Source organism: Poeciliopsis prolifica, unplaced genomic scaffold (genome assembly GCF_027474105.1).
Source record: "Poeciliopsis prolifica strain line A6 unplaced genomic scaffold, Auburn_PproV2 SCAFFOLD005, whole genome shotgun sequence".
In the NCBI taxonomy this organism is placed as follows: Eukaryota; Metazoa; Chordata; class Actinopteri; order Cyprinodontiformes; family Poeciliidae; genus Poeciliopsis; species Poeciliopsis prolifica.
Window position 1 is genome coordinate 8,692,451 of NW_026562380.1, and position 20,695 is coordinate 8,713,145.

Below are 20,695 nucleotides of genomic sequence, written 5' to 3' on the forward strand. Positions count from 1 at the left end.
CAATGGTTTGAAACAAAGATGTTGCTGAATTATTGATATTTTTGAGCTTGTTGTTTTTCTTGAATTATTGATTTTAAGGGCATTTTATTCTTCGGCACAACACAGAATGGCACTTTCAATGTGATCTATGACACAAACTGTCGCCTGACCCAAGATTTTCCCCAATTTTTGGACTGACAAAAAGGGAAGATGGAAACATTCAATAAATATGAAATAAATCTCCAAAAGCAAGAGATGAGTTTAAATTTATGACATTTATTAAATGACATTACAGTGTGCATAATTTTAGACAGAATGCTATTGCATGTTTGTACAGTTGTTTGAAATGATGAACTAAAAAACAAATCTGTTCATCTCTTTCTATCTTATAAAAGGTCCCTTTATTATATTCAGTGTCTACTCAAAATGCGTTGTTCACACAGTGGAATGAACAAAAAAAATGGATCTGATGTTTACAATTAGAAATACTCATCTATTAGTCTTAAGAGAAAAAAGAGAGTAGATTTTCCTTATTTGTTCAACTTAGGTGAGCTGCATTTAATTAATCAACAAGCATAAGTACAAACAAACAAGACGAGAGGAACCCATGTAAACAATAGAGCTGTAAGTCAAGGTCTTCAGAAACAGACACTGGGAGGTGCATCTTAGGGCGCTATTATCACCTAAAGTGTTTTAGTGCTTTTCAGTAATATCTCTTTATTTGGAAAAAAGGGTAAAATAGAAAAAGGAACAATATAAAAGCAATAATTTATTATATAAAATGTACATAAAAGTTCCCTGCTGGAAACCTGCTCCTTATCTGGCACGTCCTTTTCTGATCTTCATCCCTCAGTTGGGTATGACCGAAGGATTTATGTTGACGATCACTTGGACAACGTAGTCCTTTTGGATCTTGGCATCTTGGAGGCGAGTCTTGTCCGTCAGAAGCTTCCCAGAGAAGAACCACCGCTGGCGGATCACCTCGATGTCTTCCTGTTTTTCCAACTGTTTCTTCAGCACAGCGATGGAGTCTGCCAGGCTGGCTGTCAGACGCACATCCTTCCCTGAAACAGAAATGTGCTGTGTTAGATATTTAAATGCTTCCAGACAGAGTTCAGGCCAGATTATTGTCAATTTTATATTTATTCTAAATTTTGTCTTGTTTTCGGTAATTTATGACTATCCGGAATTTTTTTTTGCTAACAAGAATAATGAAAGAGAACATTGTGAAGTTATTTCAGATTCAGAATTTTGTCATAATTTCCAGTATTTTTCATTTTTATTATGCTGTGACTGAGGTCAGATGTTTTGGGTGTCCATTATTTACCAAATGACACCTCATGACAACAGTTATAAACATTCATGAAGACTCCGTAACAAATGTTATGTAATGTTTATGACAATGTCATGTCAGTCTTATGCACACCCCTTCAAACATAGTGTTACCAAGGCATGATTAAGGTCATCATCCATTTGGAAAAGTGATTTGCACCAAAGCCTCAATTTTGTGGCTGATGTGTTGAGATGTTTCTTCAGTGTTCCAAATGATGTCCTTATCTCATAATAAGAAAAAAAATGGATCTGATGTTTACAACCGCATCAAAACACCTACACAATAAGATACTATCACCCTCATACTTCACAAGTGGGATTGTGTTATTTGCTTTTCTTTCTCATAGGAAAGATCGTTACAGACAAACACTTCAATTCCATCATCTATACCAGCTTGTCCAGGCAAGGCCTACTGGTGGGCCTGTCTCCAGCTGGTATACCTCCAAATATTAAGTTTTCACCACTTTGTGTATTCACAAACTAACTTTTTTGTTGCTTTAGTAGTAATGACTTCTTCACTCCTGAGTGGCCTTTCAGCCTATTTTGGATACCAGCTGTTGCCAGAAGGTGTTTAGCTTGGGTGTTTTGCACCAAAACATGGTCTCTGGGATTCAAAGCCTGCCTCCTTTCCAAGAGTATGGTGCTTTGACATCAGCATGTAGACTTCTCAAAATTGTTTAAGGACAATCTTAGAGTATGTAAACATTTTTAAAAAATATGTCTTTCTCTCTCTGATTATCCTAGCATTAGCATATAAATAATATAAATAATTTTCACAATCCTAACGTAAACGTAAAAGTTTAATCTGACTTGATGAATAAAAACAAGAGAGAGGCTGCAAACTATTGTAACTAAATATCTGGTTTCATCTGTGATTCTCCACTTTTAAAGATTTGGCGGTGTTACCTGTTGATAACCGCACCCGCAGCTGGAACTCCTCTCGAGATGGTGGAGGTTGAGCTTGTTTTTGTGCACTTTCAGACAGTTTGCTGTCTCCAGACGTCTCAGTGATCAGGTTGATAGGTGGCGCTAAAGTGTACGCTGGCAGCTGGTAGCGGTTTCCCAGTTCATCATAGCTCTCCGTGAGAGATCCTGCAGAGGAAAGGACACCCAAATAAGTGCCCACTTCTCAGAAACCTTCAAAGATTAGAGATAAATACTCTCCTCTAAGGGAGCATGCTATGCTTTATCCCAGAGCTCTGGGTGTATCTGTCTTTCGTGGTCACGCAGCACTATTACATAATTACAACAGTAATCTCTTTCAAATCAGTCATTGGATTCTGCAAACCGCTCTATGGCATTGAGAGAATTGCTATTCAACCAGTGCGTTCCAGCACATCTAAAGCTTAAATATGTGTTTTATGTTTTCACATAGGAAACGGATTGTGGCAGCATTTTATACCGTGTGGCAGAGTGATGCAGGCTCCATCCACTATAGCCTGGGCCAGCTCCATGTCATTGCACTCCAGAGCCAGGGCTGCTGCTCTCAGTGCATCCCAGATCTCTTTACGTCCGTCAAAGGCGGGAGCTGTATCCCAAAACTCGTCTCTTTTACTCCTCAGTTGGCCTTCTGTCATTGGGTACTCGCTCTTCCATTTAGGACGGTCTTTCTTGAGAGGCTCATTGCGTGCTATAAAAGAGAAAGTACAAAAAGATTGTTGCTTCTATCTACAAATGGCTGTAATCTACAATACTTTTTTGGAGGGTTTATGTTAAAGAGTAGTGCATGAGTAGTGAAATGGAAGCAAAAGTGGAAGCACATCTTTCAAAATCCTTTATATTTGAGAAATCTAACAAACATCTATTTAGCACAGTTTCCTTCAATACCTGTAAATTACTTTCAGAAGCTACCTGATTTGTAAATAGTCCATGTGTCTGTGATTTAATCTCGACTTTAAATCAAGTTGCACGCCCAGTGCTTCACAGGTTTGCTCAAAAACATTAGTGAGCAAATGAAAAAGTAAACATTGAACAAGCAACACAGCAGGCAAGTCAATTATAAAGTTGTGGAAAAGTTTAAATCAAAATCTAAAGCTTTGAACATTTAATGGAGTACTGCTCAACCTATCATCCGAAAATGAATTAAGGATAGCACAACTGCAAACCTTTCAAGACCAGTTGCTGAAAGAAAGTTTCAAGTTTTCCACAAGCATTTGCTTGTCACAAACCATGTCTGGGACTCAGCCAATATGTGGAAGAAGGAGGTCTAAATCACTTCAGACCAAAATCAAACGGATGGCCTCTATGCAAAACAGAACCCTGTACATCATCTTCAACCATACAATGAAGTATGTTGTCGGTAGAATAATGGAATAATGTCGGTAGAATAAAAGCAACTCCCAGGAGTTGCTTTTCTTCAGCAAGGACAGACAAGACGGTCTGAGTTGAAGGTTAGATATTTGGAGCTCCTAGAAGGAAGAGGCTGCAAAAGACTTCCTCACCAATGCTATTTGTCCAATCACTTGAACTGTTTTCAAGAGAATGGGCAAAAAACTATTATTTAAAAAAATTTAATGAAGGCAGTACGAAATCCAAAGAGCAGAAGCAGTAAATGCAATGAAACTTACATCTAAAAAGTATTCAATCCCAATAAAATACATGTAAGTTGGTGGTAGTAATTTAACAAAATTATCAACAACAAATACTTTTCCACAGCTCTGTACGTCTTAACAAGAATGTTAATGGCAATAAAGTCGCAAACCTCCGAGAAAAAATGCTTAGTGTGACGATAGCTGCCATGTTGACCCACGTCATGGCTGATCTAAAAACGGCTAAGCTCTTTTCCATTACCTCTGGCGCCACTGAGCATTAGGTAATGTTTTTATTTTGCAGTGAAGTCCTAGGTAAAGTTGTTTGTCCCAAGCTTTTGTTTCCGACTGGGAGAGCCACATAAATATGCAATTTATCTCTGACGTTACATTAAAGCAACATATTATGAGCAGCATACACTTTTGTAATAACATAAAAGAAGTACTAGCAACACAAAATGGATCAAGTGCAGCATAAAATTGTACAATGCATACTCAGTCAAGCAAAAATGATTCTGTGGTTATTCGAAACATAATAAATTATATATATATATATATATATATATATATATATATATATATATATATATATATATATATATATATATATATATATATATATATATATTTTTTTTTTTTTTTTTTTTTTTTTTTTACCAGGGGTGCATTACCATATAAAATCTGGAATTGTTAGTGCAGCTTGTACAGGATTGCAACACTTTAATACAAAGCATATCTGTTATACAGAATCACCCACAAAAGTCAGTTTGATTCACTACTGGAGGAAAATCAAACTTGATATTTATAGCACAGTGGATTATTGCAGTCACTAGTAATAGAGACTGTACTGTACATGTGCATGGACGCACACAGACACACAGCAATGGATTATAGGCTGTAATCAGGTTCCACATAACAGGATTTATCTGCCACTATCCCATTGGGCATTGGATGAGATGAGCATTCTTTGACCAATGAGAACCAGTGAAACAAAAAAAAGATGTTTCTAACAGCCTGCATAGAAACGCAAACCTACTAGAAAGAGCTAGATAGGAGAAAAATTATGTTTTAATCTGTTGACTTTTTGTGTATATAAAAAACATGTTTTATCTGCTCTGAGACTGTTTTTTATTTTAGTTTTTTTGTTGTTGTTTTTTTTAGTAGAGCGGAATTTAAAAGCTTACATAACATATGTTTATGTAACACACTAACTTCCAAATTCACCAGTATGGACACCAAAGATAAATGTTTGTGACAATTGAAATAAGACCAGCTTGCAAATATTTGTCTTAACGTTGCATGTAGGAGAGTCCAGAAGTGTAATTGTGAGACAGCAATCATTCTTTAAGGTTTTGTTACTACATTTGTACAGCACTAAAGTAACTGCAGTTAGGACTGAATTCACACACATATTTTGTTGGAAACAAAACAACAGCCTTTCTGTTTAAAATAACTTCAGCCTTCTGTAAACATTTACTTATGCTCTATTATCATATGAATACCTACAAACAAAGACGGTTTATTTTTCTGGATAACTTTGATGAGTAAAAGCAGACATTTACACAACTATGTCTCGTCTAAATAAACCGACTGATTGCATCTTACATGAAATGTGTGCACTTCTAATCTAATTCATATTCAAATGCAGTATGTAGCACTGCTTCTATTTGGGATGGTAAATGCATCAGTGAAGGGTGCAGAAATCGCAGGATTCAGTTTGCAAAATTATTTAATCGCACAATCAACTGTTTTAGTGTGTATTGGTTGTGAAGACCAATCCATACCTTTTATACAGAGTTTCATTAAGTTAATGAGTCTTCTTTTCAATTTGGCTTCTTCTAATGACAACACAGCCAAAATGAAATGCAAATTCAAATAATTTTACTGAGTGACACATGGTGATTGTAGTTATACGTTAAACATCCAATGAGAAGCAGCTTTAAAATTAGTGTGGAAGGAAAAAATAATCTCTAAGTTGAATAACCAACACTTTATAATTATTATCGAACTCAAATTTGTACTCGAGGTGCACACTTTGATGATTGGGAGAGCCACACAAATATGTAATTAATCTCAAATTGCAGACATTATCAAAAATATTACCATTTGTAATTTCGGAAAAGGGTTGCTTGGAGCCAATGTGTAGTAGGATATCACATTTCAAGAGCCTTGCATGCAAATTATGCTTCCCATTAACACAGCAGGACTGCTTGATGGACATTTCCTTGATGGATATTTTTAATGACTGAGATGCAAATGCTCACAAGGAAAATGTGGGTGAATGGTAATTTATCTTGTTACAATATCTAGCAGTAGCAAAAAGATAAATGTGTTCCTAAAGTGGTGCAGTCTAATTTAAGCTTTGGTTTATTTGAATTAGTAGAGGGATGTAATAACCTGTCAGATCCAGATGTTAAGTCTTGAGGTCCTGAAATCAAATTAATATTAATTCAAGTCTACATTTCAAGTTGTAGACATGAATTGCAAGTCTACAACAGCATCTGAAATCTGGTGAATAGTATATGTAATAATATTTGTAACATCAAAAATTACAAATATCACAAAATTATAAAAATAAATGCTTGTAATCTATAAATAAAAATATATAGATATGTCTTTAAAGTTGTGATGGTTTTTTTATTGCTAGGTGTTTTGTAATCTTATGTGAGACAGCTGTGGTATAAATAAAGCTTTCTCACTTAAATGTCAATACTGATGCACAATTTCAGATTGAATTAAATCTAATACAATGAAAGAACCTGCAGTTCATTTCCTTCTTTCATGATTTTTAGTCAGTTAAATGGTTAAAATGAGAGACATGAGGTGAAACCTCAGAAGAAACGGAACTCTGTAAGGAAAATTCTGATTTGTGCATCGGTGTGTTTCAATGTATGGAACATATGACAACACACAAGAAATCAATGAGGCTTTCTACAAAACTGATCTCAAAAACAGCAGCAACAATCACATATAGTCCATTAGCCAGATTGACCTGAAGATGAAATAAGCCATACTTACTTCTGAGCAAAATCTTTAAGGGTGCATTTGGAGCATGATAGTAGTTGCATTCCCTGGAATTAGGAACTCCCATTGCTGTCTTTTTGTCTGCGCTTTGCTGAGAATCAAGCTTCTGTTCATCAAAACTCCACAAAACGAGCCACAGAACTTGACCTCAAAGAAGGTGGAGAATCCCCTCTGCATCCGCTGAATAATGCTGATCCGCCTGATCTAGTTCATCTCAGAGAGCCAACTGAGATTCAGAGCTCATTTGCCTGCAGGTGCACTTCTCCAGTTGCTTAAAAATGTCACCACCTTCTCCTGTTTTAACCCTTCTAATAAAAACACATGACCCCATAAATACCAGGTGAGCAATTAATTGAAACCCATTCAGTGTATTTGGAGAAAGAGTCTCGTGTCCTCACAAGCGAGTAGCTGCTTTACCTTTACACAAGAGGCCTAATCCTCTGAGCTCTATTTAAAGACAGGCTGGAAATACCCAAGGCAACATACTAAAGCTATTAACAAGGTATAAACTCCAGACTGCTGGAAGAAAAAGATGTTGTGCTACCCGGAATTTCTCCAAGTGGCTTCGTTCACAGAAAGGACAGTGAGGTGGTTCATTACACAGCTTATGTGTCAACATTTGTCCAAAATTCAAGTTGATAAATCAATTCAAGAAAGCATAACAAGCAAATACCATCTTAACATACAATTAGGGCAAAGAGTGGGGAAATTCTCTGCTACTATTGCAGCTAAACTTGTACTCCACATCCATCTTCCACATAGGTTGATATTTCAAAAATACAAGATTAACGAGTGTCGAAATAATCTGTCAGGTCAGTACAGATTAGATACAGGACTAAAAGATAAGGCTTAAGAGGTTGGAGAGACATTTGCAGACTGAAAATGACCTCCAAACAGCAGTGGGATGAAAAGACCTCGTCACACTAACTGTTAAGAACTGCATAAATCTTAAAAGTGTGATGACGTTTTAATGCCATTTTCAAAACGTTCTGTAACTTTGAGTGATGTTGACATGTGCATAAAGAAAATAAGCAGCATAACACTTTTTTTTTCCTAACCAGCTTTGAAATATCAGCCACTAAAAACAGACATCAGCTGTTGGCATGAAGAGCCAAAATGCAGAAACTTGAAATATAGTACGCTAGCCAGTACTGCACTTAAGCAGTCCTTTGCAATTGTAATATTGCAATCACAGCTGCAATATGATATATTGTGCAGCTCTAGCAATTTCATTTCTATGAGGTATTAAAATATTAAATAATTCACAAAGATTTATTTAAAAATTACTTATTCATTTTCTTAGCTGTATGGTAGCAAAAAATGAAAATTTGAGCACAAGTTTTTGAAAAAAAAATTTGAGCACAAAACAAGGTTAAAAAGCAAGAATTTGAGTATTGTTCTAGGTGGGCATTAAAAACAACCTTTGAGATAAGAATTACAACAAATAAACATATTTTGCAGTGGTTTTCAAACCACAGTACAAGTAGCAATCGTAGCACTAGGACTCTCATTAGTGGTAAGGAAATGTTAGAATCATTGATTTATTGTGTAAATCAATGAACAACTCAAAAACTGTGATGTAGGACTAATGAGTGCAAACAACAAAAAAGATTTGGTGTCATTGAAGCCGGTTGATTTCTGCATCACCCAAAGAAAACACAAAATGCAATACTGTGTTTTATATACCTCTGAAGTTGGTACATTGATGTAAGAATAAAGCCACACCCATCATAACGGTGGCAGCAAGTCAGAAAATCATCAGGACCTGCAAGCTTATGTGTTTGTCTTACTAAAATTACAAAATATAAGCTAATTACAATTCCCTTCACAGCATTTTAGACTATACTCATAAAATGTAAATTTTCAAGAGGTGCAAATATGTTTAAATTGTATTTTGTTTTGTTTTTGTTTGCAGTTAGGAATAAGTTTTAACTGCAGCAGCCATGTTGGATTTTTAGGTCAGTGTTTGAGTCAGTGAAAACTTCTAACTTTGGAGGAAACTTTTTTTTTTAATTTTTCTAACTTGGAAGCAAAAAATTAAACCTATAAGTAACAAAAAACAACCAGTGTATTTGAACTACTAAACTAATTTTAATACACTGGTTTGTGTCTGTTTTTATGACAAACAGCTTTCAACTGACAAAGATTCACTTAATGTAACTGAGGTGGCAATTGTTACACAAATCTGAGTACTAGCGGCTTAGTATTTAGCACTTTTTGAAAACTTATTCATAAAAACAAACATAGGTTGAAAGACCAAATGTAGCTGATTCAATATTTGTTTTAGTTTTATTGATTATCTTTTTATGTGTAACTTTTTATCGGGGACCATTCATTTCCCCCGCTGCAAAAAGTACTGATCTGGCATTAAAACCAGTACTGTTATTTATCCTCTGCTAACAACTGAAGAAAGTAAGCTCTGCAAAAGGTTTTAATGCCATTGCTTAATCGTTCAGGCCTTCCTCCATATAAGATCTAAGAATGAAAAACCAGGTGAATAATCAACTACGAACCACACCCATGTCATATATCTTATTGAAATTTTTTTTTATTTTATCTCAATCCAAGAACTTGATGTTACCGATTGATGTTTATTATGATAGTTCCAGCTTGATTCTCCAGATCTGGGAAGAACCTACTTCACTACAATGCAGATATATATTTTATCTTAGTTACAACTTCGTCCAGCAGAATTAAATATGCAGTAGCAAGAGCATTATCCCAGGCTCCACATCACTGTAAATAAAGCATTTGAATGTGTTCCAGAGTCTTACCTCCACGTTTTTTAGTCCTTGTGGAGCCCGGGGCACTCCCTTGTCCATCCATCCTGCTCCTCCCCACACAGCCTCCCATCACTGTCCCTGTGTCCCAGAACAAGGAGGAAAATGTAACTATTTAAATCATGTTTTGTTTGTTTTTTTTTTTATTTGTATTTTTTTTTACAATAGATATGTTTTTGATTGAGCTTTAAAATGGGAGGGAAGAGTGCAAGAAACGAGTGATGTTTTTTGGGGGATAAAACGACAGCTCAGCACTGCTTGTTCCTGTGAGGTCAGACAAGCTGCTATGTTTGTGTCACGTGTAGTGCCAGCTGATGGGCACACCCTCCCGCACAGCATCATGCCTCCAAGCTCCCCATCTTTCATTCACAATTTCAAAAAAGAAAACTCACTTTAGTTCACTCTTCTTGTAAACCGTGCTAAAGTAATAGACGCGCTTTTCATTCAATCGAGATGTTGCAGAAATCGCAGAGTATTTACCCTACTATAGATTGAAGATAAATGACAAATCACCTGAAATCCAGTCTGCTATATTATGCATCCGTCTGCAGTTTGCTTGCCACATCAGAACTTATTGGCAAGCAGAAGTTTATCTCCGGATCTTGACGTGACGTGACGGGTCGGCTGAAGCTGCGCGCCTGCAGGATGACAGACCACAGTGGGAAGAGTGTCGGCGCAGCTCCGGAGATGGATGGGCGCACTGAGACTCTGAAAAAAAATACTTTTTCCCTTTACAAGAATGCAACAAAACAAAATCCAAATTTTTTCAGCTGAAAATGAGGCAAGCCCACTCAGGGAGTCCGTTTCCGATCTAACTCAGAATTAACGCTTCAAAGCACCGCACGCATGCGTGAAACAGGCTCAGTAACAGCGGAAACGGACAAGGGACTCCTTCAAAATAACAGCATCTACTGAGTAAATAGTCACTGCAAAAGCATCCACCCTCTTAGGCTTTTGCACAATTTGTTATGATGCAACCATAAACTGTGCTGTAGATCAATAATTGTCACGTTGAAGAAAGATTGAACCCATCAAAATAAGAACTAGTATGTCACAACTCCAAATGTGCAGAGGCATATCCCACCTAAAAGGTGGGCAGACCATGTAAAAAATGACCAGAAAACCAGTCAATAACTTAATGGCATCTTTGGAGGTGCTACAGAGATCCATGCTAGGAAAGTCCTACCTTAATGGAAAGGTAGGAAAAAAGAAAGTCACTACTGAGAGCAAGTAACAAAATCTTTTAAATATATATATATATATATATATATATATATATATATATATATATATTATATATATATATATATATATTTTTTTTAACTATTGAAGTATTTCTGAGGAGGATCTCAAGACTGAAATATTTGTGAACCCAAGTGGAATCTCAACCCTAACTTTGTGAACTACTGGGGTAAGGGAGACAACAAAATAAAAACAAGATAGACCCTTTTGGCTACTTGTAAGAGTCTATGCTGTTAGATAAAAATATGCTTAGGTTTATTTCACATCCTCAAGGAAAAAATAACTTGTGTTTACATTTGAATAGGCTTATGTTGTATCTTGGTCTGGGAACAGAGTAATCCCACCAAACTTACCCTTGGCACAGACAGTCAGTCAGCTCAGTGGAGCTTATACACGGCTTCATTTAAACTGTATGGACTCTAAGACAGTAAAAGGTCCTGTAAGGAGCGGATTGGGTGAAGATGGAAACACCTGACACTATAAATATCATTAGAAGGTGGATAATGAGGGTTAGCCAGCAGCTGCAGGGCTCTGCACTCATACACACATGGAGGGTTCATTTGTTCATTTAATTTTCTTTTAGGATTGATAAAGTATTGTATTTTTCAATGTGAATATGTGGCAAGTTGTTTTGCATGGTGAAATGAAACGAAGCAAAACAAATTCTGTCAACATTCAATTCCAGCTAGTTGTTCAAATCAAATAGAACACAGAAATAAATAATAAAACAGGACAGGTGGGAGGAAAATAAAAAAATAAATAAACAGTGGGCTCACGATTTGTTCTAAGCTCATCTCATTAAGGTTTTGGACAAATTTATGGCTTGAAACACTGACATCTGCTGGAAGATTAAATCCTGCCATCCTTGCAGTTTACAGGCAGATGTGCAGCTGAGATACGCAGGATGAGTGTGCTAGAATCAGCCTAAAATCATCTTATCTTTATTTCAAAACCAAGACCTGCACTTTTGTCCTCCAATGGCAAGCCCTAAACATTCACAAAATCCACAAAATAAACCAATATGATGAACATCTAAATTGGAAAGGGAGCTACAGTATTTCATAGCTGATCTTTGTGACATAATAAATAAATAAAACGCAGAGTGCATCTCTTGTAATCTCCCCTCATACTAGTACCCAGTTTGGCTTCCGTTCAAAACAGTGACGCAACCAGAGCTGAAACAGATCTACATGGTGTAGAAGCGCTAAAAGGTTCATTTCTAAAAAGTGATCATGTCATACCATATAAAAAAATGAGAAAAGATTTCTAAAAAAGTAATAAAAATTTATTAACATATGCAAAGAGCAGAGATCATCATCAGGGTAGTGTTTGGATGGAATTGAATGCTTTAAGCATGCGTTACCATTTGAGTGGCTTTTGATAACTTAACATGGAAAATACAGGAATAGAAAAACAAAACCGACCCACTGTAGGGCATCTCTATGACATTTTTAAAACACTAAACAAATAGGGAAAAAAATAGATGAAATATTTTACCTTAAATATATTTCAACAAATAATTCAGTCAGCATTATTGTAGCTCTGACTCAAGTAGCATCAGCTTTCAATACAAATTTATGTTGCATAATTCATATGCAGTCCCTGTCTTATTGAGGTAATAGAGGTCAATAGTGCCAGGTGGAGCCATCATGTGAGCCAGCTGGATAAAAATGGGTTGATATAGCACTGATTTCAGGCTACAGGTTTGCTGAAGCAGTCTGTCATACTGGTATCAAATCCTTTCTAACTGGGAAGATGTCCCAGGTCAAGCCGTCACCATATGGCGTGTGGCCGGAGGGGAGCAGGACGCGTGTTACCCAGTGGCTAAACATGAGAGAGACAAAGCAAACATTACATCTCTGATCACATATAAGATAAAAACCTGAGCGGTGAGTTTGTATAAAGAATGAAAACATACCTTCTTTTCTCCACTCCTAAGAATACTTTCCAGTTGTTCAGCTTGCCATAGTCAAAAGGGTTTCTGTAAACCTGACAAATCAATTAGAAAAGGAAAGCAGTAGTGAAAAAAAAGAAATAAAAAAAATAACGCTTTTATCCACTTTGAAAAGAAACCACTTCTATCATTTTGCCAATGGTGTTATGGGATTTAAATTGTGTTTCATCACCAGATCAACTCGAGCACATTTTTAGGAATTCTTATTAGAAACAGTTCTGTGAAAAAGTATTTGTCCCTTTACAGGTCCCTTCTGCTGCTTTTTGTGAAACTTAAAATGTAAAGAGTCAAACTAGAGTAAATACAAAATATGATTTCATTAATGACAGGGAAAAATAGCAGGCCACACTAACCTGTCTCTTTATGAAGAAGTTATTGCCCCCTAAATCTCTTTGCAAGCTTTAACAGACTCATAGATGTCAACGACTTGATTTTGAGTTTGTTCTTGAATTTCTTTAGATTGAGGCATTATGTCTTGCTTCAAGATCTTTTAGCACTTTTAGCAAACTTCAAGATCTTTTAGCAAACTGTTGTCAAACAGGTTCTATTTAAAGGATATCTTGATCCTACACATCTATTCCACCTTAGGTGTGCTAAGTGAAATCTAACTTTGGTTTACCCTACAAAAATGTAGCCAATTATGATTGATGATTTAAACTAGAATTCAGCTTCAGCATTTTGTAATAATGTAGGTCATCTTGTGTGAAATTCAAATGAGCTTGACAATGGGTAACAATTGCATGTGACAAAAACAATAAAACAGAAGAAATCAAGAGGCAAATATAGGACATACATTTTTAAATTCTGATTACTTGAATACCTTTCCCCATGCTGCCAGTCTCTGTCTTTCCTTCTTGTTAATGTGTCTATCAATGCTTGTCTCCCCTCTGGATATGAGAACTGCGTGCCAAACAGTTAGAGCGCCGAGAGCCACGCCCACCGTGCTGCAGAAATGAAATACCTTTTAGTTCCTCTACTGCCAAAACAACAAAAGACATCTTCTTGTAATCAAAGTAAAACCACAGCTTGCTATCAATGTCAAAGTGACAGCGGTGTTGTATAAGAGGAGTGGAACCAGTTAGAGCAAAGACTTTTTTTTGTCTGTTTTGAGGCTTTTCCCTACATTGAGAGAGGTTATAATTATTGATAAATTAAAACATTTTTTACCTGGTGAGAACCCACATGTAGATGATGCTCTTATGAATCATCCTTTCCTTAAAGGTGTATGAAGGTGCAGGCGTGTGGAAGTTGGTCTTATCAAAACAGACAAAAAGTACAAATGAATCACCAATCAAATGAATAAAGGAACCACTCCTTAGCTCAATCACATCTCTGTGCTTTGTTATTGAGACAATACCTGGCCAGATGGGAGAAGCCCTATAAGAAGTCCCATCCCTGTTACAGGAATACCTGGCTTTTCCAAATCCAAATGCTTAAACCGCTGAAAGAGCAACCCGCCCAGATGTCAAAGACAAAGAGGAAGCAAAAAATTAACCTCATTTAAAATATATGTATATTTTAAAAAGTGCAAGGATCACAATGAGAAAGCAGCAGGCCGGCTGTCTGACCTCAAGAGTGTTGTACGCATCGAGGAACAGGTTTCTGCCGCTGATGCTACAGTAGACACAGCCCAGGGTCATGAAGAGGCAGAAAGAGAAGAAGTAGCGATGGTTAAAATGTCCCACGCAATTATTTAACCAAGCTAGCAGGAGGATATTAAGGAAAACAAAAACAAAACATTCTTTCAGTCTCTAAATAAATTTTCTGATAAAGTTTATACAACCAATGGAGTTAAGAATCGCAAAGGATACGGCAATGATGGTCCATTTTCAGAATGCACCTGCAAGCACAATAACAACAAAAAGCACATTTTAGGTACTTTTATAGCAATCAGTGGTGGCAGATCCTTTATTCCAAAGTTTATTCAAAAGCAGCCTCTTCCACAGACAATGGTCTGAAGTACAATTCCAGGAAGAAAAAAAAAAAAAAAAAAAGAAAGAAAAGTTTGATACAAGTTTGGTTACCAAGTTGAACAAATAAAAACTAAGCAAATAAAATAAAATAAAAATTTAATCACCTACGAAAAACATTTATACAAATTATGAAAAAAATAATAAAAACAAATAAAACTAAAACTAATTTAAAATAAAACCAATTAAAATAAAATTCTCACAAATGAGCGGCAGCACAAGAGACTTTTAAAGACAAAGTAGAAGAACAAAACAAAATTTTCCTTCAAACATTTAGCCATACATATGAATAACTTGAACAAAACAGTAAAACATCAGCCATTTAAACGCACTTGATTAAGATAAGGAGTAAAGACATTCACTCACCTGTTACAGATACCACAGTGGTGTGTTCTTGCTGGTTTAGGCATGATGCACTTTTTACAGACAGACACAAAAGGCCTGTCATTTTTTTCCTATGAGAAAGAGAACGTGTTGTGTATCTTTAAAGAGCAAAAAAAAAAAAATGGCAGCACAGTTAAACTGGTTGTTCTGCAGAGAAGCAGATTTTGAGATCTTACTGTGGGGGGGTACCCTGGGGAGGTCTTAGCAGCTTTGTAGTAGTGAAAAGCGATCATGATGAGATTCCAGTGTCCATAACAAATGTGCCAAGCAATCCATGCAGGGGAGTAAGTGTTTAAGACTAGAGGAAGAAGCACTATGTAGGCTATCACCAAAATGGAGCTGGTCAGTATCACCACCAGACAAACAAACACCTAAAAAAAGAAAGTACAAAAATGGGACAATCAAATAAAATTATATGCATCACTGCAAATATTATCCTTGTTAAAGGAGTATTGTTTTCATAAAGAAAGCAATTAATTGACCTTCTTAAAGAAGACCCTTAACATTTTGTTTTTAGGCTGATAAATGTGTAGTGAATGCAAGGATAATTTTGACTTTTGAAAAGTTGTCCTAAAAGTGGCCTCCCAGATTCCTGATTCAGTAACAATTAAATCAAATATAACAATGATAAAGCTGTGACACAACAGATTAACATAATGATGTCCAATTTAAAGGACCATTACAGACTAATTTCAACCTCAATCGCAGTGGAAAAAAGCAAGAAGCGCAGAGTATGCCAAAACAAAATAAAAGAAGGCTTATTAATATGTCTCCATTGTCCAAAACAAGAGATAGACATTTCCAGGCATTTGAAAATGTCATTTTCTTTGCCCTTTCAAGTCATAGCAAAGAGAAGTCTTCACACACAGTTAAATTTACTCACTCACCATGCCAAACCAGCGTGTGACATAATCCACAGTCCAAAACACTGGTTCAAAGATGGAGTCAAACACTACATCAGAGTCTGTGAGGGTGTTGAAATAAAGCGACTGCACCAGCAGCTTCATGTAGGCCCATATTTTCCTGAGCCACGGGGGGAGTCTGCTCTTCCCTCGCCTGCTGCAGAAGCGTATTCGCCCACTGCGAAGCAGGTTGAGCATGGAACCAGGAACGCACCGCATTCTGCATTTGTGATGAGGAGATACCTGCACAGATTAAATAAAGATACAGAGTTAACAGTCTTAAAAACTTAAGTTATAAACACAAATCAAAACCTTAAAGCCATTAAAGCTGTGATACTATTGTAAATTGGTTAATCACACTATCATGGCTTTGATCAAACATTGGAGGATCAAATACTAGATTTGTCTAATTTTATATTCAGGAAATAAATAAAAATAAATAAAAACTCCCATCATTCTAGTCCATAAAACAACACATACTTTTGCAGTTTAATAAATATCTAAAAAAGTATAATTTTTTGGGTCATGTCATAAAACCTGTGTCGATGTAAACTCTGCTACTGCATGAACAAGCAGGTCTACTGCATGAGCAAGCAGGTCTACTGCATTTCATGGCTTTTTACTCATCTTTTTCAGAGGCGCCAGTATGATGAGGATTCTGTCTCTGTTGTTTATGGTGGCTATGATTTCACAGAGTCTCAAAAGGGCTTAACTGATTGTCTGAGAATCAATTAGGACCTTTTTTAATATATTTCACAATTTCATTCGGAGCCCAACTGACCATAATTAGGCACATCCGATGTTTTAAAGTCAGAGATGAGAAAGACAAGTGACATACAGTTAAGTAAAATAAATTCTCAATGGAGTATAAAGTAAATATAATTTTTTTAAAAAACGGGAGAGGCAGTCCAGCTCGACTGCATTCCCAACAGGGTGGTGTCCGGTTTGGAGGTTATTGTGGCTGTGCAGGTGAAGGGGAGAGTTAGTGGTCTATTATTGGGCAGCAGATTTCTGTCACCAACACACTCACTTCATCAGTCAATGGCAGGATATTCAACAATGACCCACAAAGGACCTTTAATTGTTTCTTTATGAAAGAAAAGTCTGTTGTGCATAATTCACACCGCCAGTTAATTGTCTCTCTGCGACATAAAACACTCCCAAATCTCTTTTGTCTGGATGTCATGCACAGCTTTTGAATACCCGTGTGTACTGCTGCGGCTCACACTGACATTTAACAGCAACGTGAATAGAAATTGCGGAACTTACCTGTTATGGAGCAGAGGAGTACTCTGAATTAAATTCTAAGGACGACATCGTTAAAGTGACGATAAAGCGGGCTTGTTGCTATTTAAGTGGCGGAGTAGGTTATCGGACCTGTCAGTGAACGCCGCTGAATCCTGACCTGGAGCTACTGCGCATGTTCCGTAGACTTAATTCGATGCATCATGGTTATCTGAGTCAGGAACTGGACATTAAACTCACAGCAGATTTTAATTTCCGTCGCTAATTTTTATTTTTGAATGTTGTCCTTAGTCTTTGTATCACTATAAAACCAATATACGTAAAAAAAAATCATACAACAAGTTTGTCAAATCAACGACTAATGTAAAAACTGGTCATTTGCTTCAGGAATTGTGGGAATTGAAGTCTTCCCGAGAGGTCAACATGTGGAGTCGTCTATCTACCGAGCCAGCGGCAGTCTGTCGTGGTTGATTTCAGTCATTATGTCGTTTTGTTTTAACTTCGACATTTCAGGGCAAGCAAACGCCTCTCAAGAAGTGGATGGAAATGAAGTGCAAAGCGGAAGCAAAGACGACGGCGCTAAATATGTGCGTAATGTTTGTTTCTTAATCTTACGTTCTTGCAGTCTATTTTAGCTGCCCGGGAGAGTAGCAGAAGTCTCATTTGCTGGGAAGATAATGAGAGCACTGGGATGAAAGATTATGACGTTGCTAATTGTATTCACGACCTACCAGCTAGCATGGAAATAAGACTTATACAGCTTTTGTTTTGGAAGTCTACTTCCACAATAAAAGCTGTGTAACTAGAACTTATCCACGGCTTTTGCTCCTGCTGTGTTGCTATACTGAATAAAGTTGGAAATCTAAAGAATTGTCAAACTTAAGAACTTAAGCAATTTTTATAACAAAATATATGAAATGTCATATTTTAAAAATACATTTTTTACATTTCGCACATTTAAATTGTATTTTCTCGTCTTATTTATTGTTAAATATAAAACTGTCTGAATTTGTTAGAAAACACAGAGACACGTATTTTTTTTTCTTACATGACTGTGTGTATCTTACACACAGTTATTTGTACATCAAATACTTTGAGCCATTCTTGACTTTTAAACTATTTTGATGAGGGATTGAGCATTTAAAGGTCTTTTGGCTTTCTTTCCACTTGTAGCTGTCAGGTTACATTGAACCTCTTTGGCTTTTCACATTATTGATATAGAAAAATCTTTTACATGCTTTTTTCATCTTAGTTATTTAGAACATGCTATTTAAATTAAAGCCATCTTAGTATCTTAGTAATAGAAAAAAGACAACAAAAGCTTACAATTGAGACATTTTAGTGGAACTGTTTCAGTTTTTGCTCTACAGAAATAGAAAGTTGTAATGAAATGTCAGTTGTTAACCACTAGAGAGCGTTAGTTCATTTATTTTCCAATAGGAAACCCGTAACAACGAAAGGTTAAAGAGAAAAATATCAGTTTGCGTTGGTGTTCTTACTGATGATAGACTGCATGAATCATTATTAGCTGTGCAGACACTAAACTACTAAGGTATGATGGAAGCTTTTGTGGGGTTTTTTTTTTGTTACCAGAATTGTTCTGTGGCTGTGGGTGTAACCCACATGATATATGCAAATAGTGTTTTTAAGTCACGTAATGAATCACAAGGCTGATCAGCAGTCTGTCCAAGTTTAGCAACCAGTCAGCCAGCTCATTATGTCATCATTAGATTATTATTGTTAGAAAGAAAAATTAGAAATTAAAAGGAATTTGGTGTTAGCCAAAGTGCAAAGCGTTGGCTTTCTTAACTCGCTGTCATAATGTGATGCCATGATTTCACATAGGCTTAACAGAGCAGAGTCATCCTTCTGACAAGGGCTTTGGACAAAATGGAAAACATCTAGACCATTACTCAAGCTAAAATCTTAATCAGTTTTGCTTTCATGTTCTTTTTAGTTTTTTTTCCTTTGAATTTCAAACACATTGTCTCTGACTGAAACTCACAGTCAGCTCTTTCGTTCCCTAAAGCATGCTGCTTTCTGTTGCAGGCAGAAGTAGATGATGATACACCAGCCAGTCCAGTAAAAGAGGCTAAAGAGCACCTTCCTCCATCTGACCCCCAGTTCCTCCTCACTGATGGAGTCTTTGAAACAATTACCATCGGAACCCTTCCTCCTCTGCACTTCCTCAACGAAACCGTTTTTGAGAGGACGGCCTCAGAGCGAGAGGACAGGGAAAAAATTCTGTCTCGCAGGGAGGAGAAGAACTCTGATCTCATCTCTGGTGTGTACGAGGGCGGCTTGAAGGTGTGGGAGTGCACGTATGACATTCTGGAGATAATGGAAAAAGAGGGAGAAACCTTCAGTGGGAAAACAGTGCTAGATTTGGGTTGTGGAGCGGGCCTGTTAGGAATACTGGCCTTGAAGCGAGGAGCCAGGCAGATCGTTTTTCAAGACTATAACAGCACAGTGATCGAACAGCTCACGGTGCCAAATGTAATCCTAAACTGTGAAGATGATGATGAGGTAGAGGGTGATGGTGAGAAAAAAGGGAAGGGCAAGGGAAAAAAACAAGAAGACGGTTGTGTAGATAAGGGCAAGAAGGATCTGAACTCTGGCAGTCCCCCTCCTAAGAAAAGGGCAACAGATCTATCCAAGCATCCATTAATGAGGAAGTGCCTCTTTTACTCTGGGGACTGGAGAACATTTCTTCCTTTGGTCTTAAAGAAAGAACCACTTCCCAAATTTGACATTATATTCACATCAGAAACAATCTACAACACTTGCTACTACCCTGCCCTTCATGAAACGCTGCACAAACTGCTGGCACCCAGTGGCCTGGTCTACCTGGCCACCAAATCACATTACTTTGGTGTTGGTGGTGGGCTACATCTGTTTGAAACATTTGTGGAGCAGAGGGGTGTTTTCTCCCTGGATCACCTGTGGGATGGCGCCGAAGGCCTGCAGAGACATATAGTGGTGCTGCGTTTTAAAAAGCAAAGTGACAACTGACAAGAAAATGTCAGCTGGTTTTGAAATTATTCATGGACAAACTGTTGAATGAGTGTTTTTGAGATGCACTGATCTGAGACTTCATAGCTAATTTCTTGTCAAAGATTTTGTAAAGCTCTGACTGACACAGTTTTCTCTCTGCAGACAATACAAAATAAAAACTTTTTAAAAACCTTTTTGAATACATTGAAGTCTTTTGCAGTAACATGTTGGATAATGATATTGCAGCCCAGTGTTTCAAGGCTGCCTGCATTATGGTACAATTGGTTATGGCGGTGAAGTTTCTTTGTAATAAAAATTTAAAAAAACATTAGAACTTCCTGTAGAAGTCCAGTTAGGGTTT

General features: G+C 36.8%; 3 protein-coding genes across 4 annotated transcripts; 1 reads left to right on the forward strand and 2 right to left on the reverse strand.

The window, feature by feature from the left end:
- Positions 1-235: 235 nt before the first annotated feature.
- Positions 236-10,491, reverse strand: ubtd1a (ubiquitin domain containing 1a). Of its 2 annotated transcripts, XM_055029902.1 has the most exons (5): positions 10,157-10,491; positions 9,638-9,724; positions 2,714-2,941; positions 2,218-2,403; positions 236-1,043 (listed from the first exon to the last, which is right to left on the reverse strand). In XM_055029902.1, the coding sequence occupies exons 1-5, from the start codon at positions 10,206-10,208 to the stop codon at positions 829-831; spliced, it is 768 nt and encodes a 255-aa protein (XP_054885877.1). In that variant the 5' UTR covers positions 10,209-10,491; the 3' UTR covers positions 236-828. The 2 variants fall into 2 exon arrangements, with proteins under 2 accessions (XP_054885877.1, XP_054885878.1); XM_055029903.1 differs by lacking the exons at positions 9,638-9,724; positions 10,157-10,491 and adding an exon at positions 6,858-7,306.
- Positions 10,492-12,148: 1,657 nt separating this feature from the next.
- On the reverse strand, positions 12,149-17,493 carry zdhhc16a (zinc finger DHHC-type palmitoyltransferase 16a). The gene is made up of 11 exons (XM_055029901.1): positions 17,365-17,493; positions 16,081-16,338; positions 15,370-15,564; positions 15,176-15,264; positions 14,651-14,679; positions 14,408-14,541; positions 14,197-14,280; positions 14,007-14,092; positions 13,660-13,783; positions 12,804-12,874; positions 12,149-12,709 (listed from the first exon to the last, which is right to left on the reverse strand). The coding sequence occupies exons 2-11, from the start codon at positions 16,312-16,314 to the stop codon at positions 12,607-12,609; spliced, it is 1,149 nt and encodes a 382-aa protein (XP_054885876.1). The 5' UTR covers positions 16,315-16,338; positions 17,365-17,493; the 3' UTR covers positions 12,149-12,606.
- A 264-nt stretch (positions 17,494-17,757) lies between these two features.
- mettl18 (methyltransferase like 18) lies at positions 17,758-20,490 on the forward strand. Its single transcript, XM_055029689.1, has 2 exons — positions 17,758-17,927; positions 19,390-20,490. The coding sequence occupies exons 1-2, from the start codon at positions 17,823-17,825 to the stop codon at positions 20,350-20,352; spliced, it is 1,068 nt and encodes a 355-aa protein (XP_054885664.1). The 5' UTR covers positions 17,758-17,822; the 3' UTR covers positions 20,353-20,490.
- Positions 20,491-20,695: the final 205 nt, after the last annotated feature.

Bases quoted from the DNA above. Each gene is read 5' to 3' on its own strand.
- ubtd1a (XM_055029902.1), bottom strand. From the start codon at position 10,208: ATGTGGCAAGCAAACTGCAGACGGATGCATAATATAGCAGACTGGATT. The intron at 2,942-9,637 runs GTAAGACTCTGG...TCTCTTTTATAG, and splicing joins AAGGACTAAAAAACGTGGAG to CACGCAATGAGCCTCTCAAG. The intron at 1,044-2,217 runs GTAACACCGCCA...TTTCTGTTTCAG, and splicing joins GCGGGTGCGGTTATCAACAG to GGAAGGATGTGCGTCTGACA.
- mettl18 (XM_055029689.1), top strand. From the start codon at position 17,823: ATGTCGTTTTGTTTTAACTTCGACATTTCAGGGCAAGCAAACGCCTCT. The intron at 17,928-19,389 runs GTGCGTAATGTT...TTTCTGTTGCAG, and splicing joins AAGACGACGGCGCTAAATAT to GCAGAAGTAGATGATGATAC.
- zdhhc16a (XM_055029901.1), bottom strand. From the start codon at position 16,314: ATGCGGTGCGTTCCTGGTTCCATGCTCAACCTGCTTCGCAGTGGGCGA. The intron at 14,680-15,175 runs GTGAGTGAATGT...TTGTGCTTGCAG, and splicing joins CACTGTGGTATCTGTAACAG to GTGCATTCTGAAAATGGACC. The intron at 14,281-14,407 runs GTCAGACAGCCG...TTGCTCTTTCAG, and splicing joins ATGCGTACAACACTCTTGAG to CGGTTTAAGCATTTGGATTT.